Source organism: Echinops telfairi, unplaced genomic scaffold, assembly GCF_000313985.2.
Source record: "Echinops telfairi isolate 266 unplaced genomic scaffold, ASM31398v2 ScPeMD7_7412;HRSCAF=8450, whole genome shotgun sequence".
Lineage (NCBI taxonomy): Eukaryota > Metazoa > Chordata > Mammalia > Afrosoricida > Tenrecidae > Echinops > Echinops telfairi.
The window spans coordinates 14,206,420-14,209,735 of NW_022111312.1; the positions used below are offsets into that span (position 1 = coordinate 14,206,420).

The window sequence follows — 3,316 nt, forward strand, 5'->3', positions numbered from 1 at the left end:
GTCGCGTGGGCGGCGGGGGCAGGAGCAGGAGGGGCTGTGGCATGCTGGGCTGGGGCGGGCGTCACACGGCGCTGTCGGCCCCCGAGGGCTTGCGCACCACCTTGCCCGCGTTCACCTGGTCCACCGCCAGCGTCTCCAGCTCGGGCTGCGCCGCCGGCGGGGCCGCGTGCGGGATGCGGTGGGCCACCCCCACGTGCGCCTTCTTGTCGCGAGCCGGGGTGGGCTGCTCGCTGGCCCCGCCGCCGCGGTCGGACGCGATGGGAGGGATGACGAGGGGCCGCTCCTTGACCAGGTGCGCCTCGGCTGACTCCCGGGCCAGCAGGAACGGGGTGGGGTCGGGCATGGCATCCACCGGCTCGCGCAAGAGCAGTCTGCGGCTGTCGGCCCCGAATCTGTAGACCTCCTCAAACTCGGGGTGCAGGGGCGCCGAGAGGCTCTTCTTCATGCGGCGGCGCGGCGTCTCGGGCAGCTTGTCCTTGGGCGGGGCGGGCTTGTAGCTGGCCAGCACGGACCTCTGGGCGGAGGGGCTGCCCGAGGGGCTGCCCTCCGTGGTCCCGCCGGCGCTCAGCAGCTTCTTCTTGGCGGCGTGCAGCTGCGCCGTCAGGTAGGCGATGGTGCCGGCGCGCTGTTCCAGCTCGCCCGACAGCAGGCTCAGCTTGTGGCTCTTGACCTTGAGCTCCTCCAGGTACTTCCTCTCGCGCTCCTTGAGGGTGTTCTCCAGCACCAGGATCATGGCGTTCTTCTGCTCCAGCTCGGCCAGCAGCTCCTGGTTCTCCTGGTCTTGGGAGCGCAGCTGAGCTTCCATGGCCGCGCACTTCTGCTGGAGCTCGCTGCTCCGAGAGGCCCCCTCGCCTGCAAACATGGCCCAGATTAGAGCCTTCGGTGGGTGCCCCGTTGGGCCAGCCTCCCTCCCGGGGCGCTTCAAAGGCCACAGAGGAGGGCTTGTGGGCTCTGGGTGTCCCTCCCACTCCCCTTGCCCCCCTCCACCACTGGAAGTGCCATGCTCTGGTTTCAAACATGTGCACGCACTGAAGTCAGAAAAGGGGCCCTGGCGGCAGGGTGGGCTGGGCTGGGCGCTGGGCAGCTGAATGCAAGGGGGAAGGTGAGTCTTTCTACTCCTCTCCACGTGCACAGCCTCAGAAACGTGCAGGGGGCAGTTCTACTCTGCTTGGACAAGGTGAGGGGCTAGGAGTTGGAATCGACCCGATGGCAGTGAGTTTGGAGTGTTGGAGGCACTCGAACAGGTCAGGTCCACTCAGCGCTTGCACTTGCCAGGTGTCCGGGGCAGTACTGGACCCCTCGGCCCAGGTGTGGTGGTGGCCACAGCCCTTGAGCAGCTCTGATTGACAGCTGTGAGGGGAACTCACGCCAACAAAAGCAATGCCGCCTCACAGTGACCCCCGTAGGGCAGAGCCGAGCTGCCCCACAAGGTTTCCAGGGCTGTTCTCTTGACAGGAGCCGATAGCAGGAACTTGGCCTTTCCCAGCAGCCTCTGGGGCCTGCTTATCCTGTGCTCTCTGGTCCTGCCCTGGGGACTCTGGCTGGGGATCCATCAAGTCACCTGGTCACTCGCGTGAGCTCTAGGGATACCGGGGTGGGAGGTGGCCAGATCTCCTTTGTCCCTGCTTTTTTGGTGCAAGTCACACCTACTTGGGTTTCCTGATTATAGAAACAACATACATCCCTACTAGAAAAACAGGTAGCCCCAGAAGGCAGATAACAAACTGTCCATATATGGATCAACCAAGAGAAAACACAAGCACTGCCCCACAGCCGCTTGTTAGCACTGGGGCCCGATTCTCTGCCAGCGCCCTGGCTGTGCTTCCAGCTCCCTCGCTTCCTCCCAGAGCGGCACTTCAGGGGCTGTCGCTGAGACAGGGCTGGGGTGGGGGGTGGGGCCCCAGCAACATTCTTACCTGTCAGTTCCGAACTCTTGAGAGTCAGCTCATATGTTAAGTCTAAAAAACAAACGACAGGCAGCAGTTTGTTCTATACGGGGACAGTTTACTCCCAAACATCCACCAGCTCTGAAAAGGCAGCGCGTGTTCTAAGTAGCCCAAGAGCTCTGCCCACAAGGATGGGTTTTGGCAGCACTGGAAGCAGGTGGGGACCACTGGGGGGAACCCTGCATTCTCCCCAAAACCACGTCCCAGCAATCCAGAGCTGTAAGGCCATGCATTCCAAGGTACGGGTGTAGTCCTGGTGTCCCTTCCACAGGGCTTGACCCAGGGTTTGGCCCTCAGTGGTCCTGGACATTCTCTGCAGCATCACACCTGCTGTGTGAGGCAGGTATCACACGGGGACCACACTGGGGTGGCAGGAGAGGCAACCCTGCCCTTTAGGGAGCACAAGCCCGGTCCTGCCCGGTGACTAGGCTATTTGTGCCCCACAGGCCCCTGGCCCTGTACCTGTGCAGTGCTGCTGCAACCGCCTGACCTCGGCATGCAGCCCCTGCAGCGTGCTGGCATGCTCCCTCTGCAGGAACAGCAGGTTCTTCTGCGCGCTGTGCAGCTGGTTCTCCAGGTTTGCTGCAGCCATCCTGACATCCAGGTGACCTGTGGGGGACACAGGCCTGGTCATGCTGGCCAGGAGGCTCCTTGGAGCTGCCAATCTCTGGGAACAGAGACGTGCCCTCTGCCCACCTTGGATAAAGCTGGGGAGAGAAATGGAGCCTGAGAGTGGGGGCTGCTACTGCAGTGGAGCCCCCAGCACAGGGGACCTGGGCTGGGCTCCGTGCACCTACCCCGCACAGCCTTCCCTCATATCTACTGTTCCCCACTTTGGGAGGCCACCGCGGGACCCAGTGCTGTGCGCCAGACCTAGTGCTGTGGTGAGGTACCAGCAGGACCAAGCACACATATCACTGATGAAAAGGCAGGCTGCCAAGCCCAGAGGCACATGGCTCTGTTGAGAGCACTAGTCCTGGCTCCCCCCGTAAGACCTCAGCCAGGGCAGCCTGCAGCTGGAACCCCACTGCACCGAGCATGGTGCAGGCCTCATGTAACGGGCTGTGGAGGACAGGGGACGCAGAACCTGGAGAGTGAATGGTGTCCCCCAGCCCTGGTCCATCAGCTCGGCCCATCGACAACGCCTAAGTTGGACCCGAGTGTACATCCACAGCCAGGCTGTGCCGAGTGGACCCTGTGGGATGGTCATCAGCCGCTGTGGTGACGACAGAAATGAAGTCGTGTCCTTGTCCCTTCTCCCGGGCAGACTCTTGCACCTCTGTTAATTTCTTGCTCACGCTGCGTGTTCAGGAAGTCAACACAGGTGGGAGGCCCTCTGTTCCAAGTCCTGTGGGAACAGCGCTGACGCC

The 3,316-nt window shown here is 62.7% G+C and overlaps 1 protein-coding gene across 2 annotated transcripts in view; it reads right to left on the reverse strand.

Moving 5' to 3' along the window:
- Nucleotides 1-9: 9 nt before the first annotated feature.
- CCDC92 (coiled-coil domain containing 92) overlaps nucleotides 10-3,316 on the reverse strand; it is a 22,019-nt gene continuing 18,712 nt past the window's right edge. Inside the window, exons 2-4 of one of the 2 annotated variants that reach the window (XM_045296893.1) lie at nucleotides 2,409-2,555; nucleotides 1,917-1,958; nucleotides 10-852 (exon numbers count right to left, since the gene is read on the reverse strand). In XM_045296893.1, the coding sequence (XP_045152828.1) occupies nucleotides 62-852; nucleotides 1,917-1,958; nucleotides 2,409-2,538 (963 nt within the window). In that variant the 5' untranslated portion in view covers nucleotides 2,539-2,555 and the 3' untranslated portion in view covers nucleotides 10-61. Of the gene's footprint in view, nucleotides 853-1,916; nucleotides 1,959-2,408; nucleotides 3,291-3,316 lie in introns of those variants that run through there. The other variant, XM_004709737.4, reaches the window with a different exon arrangement.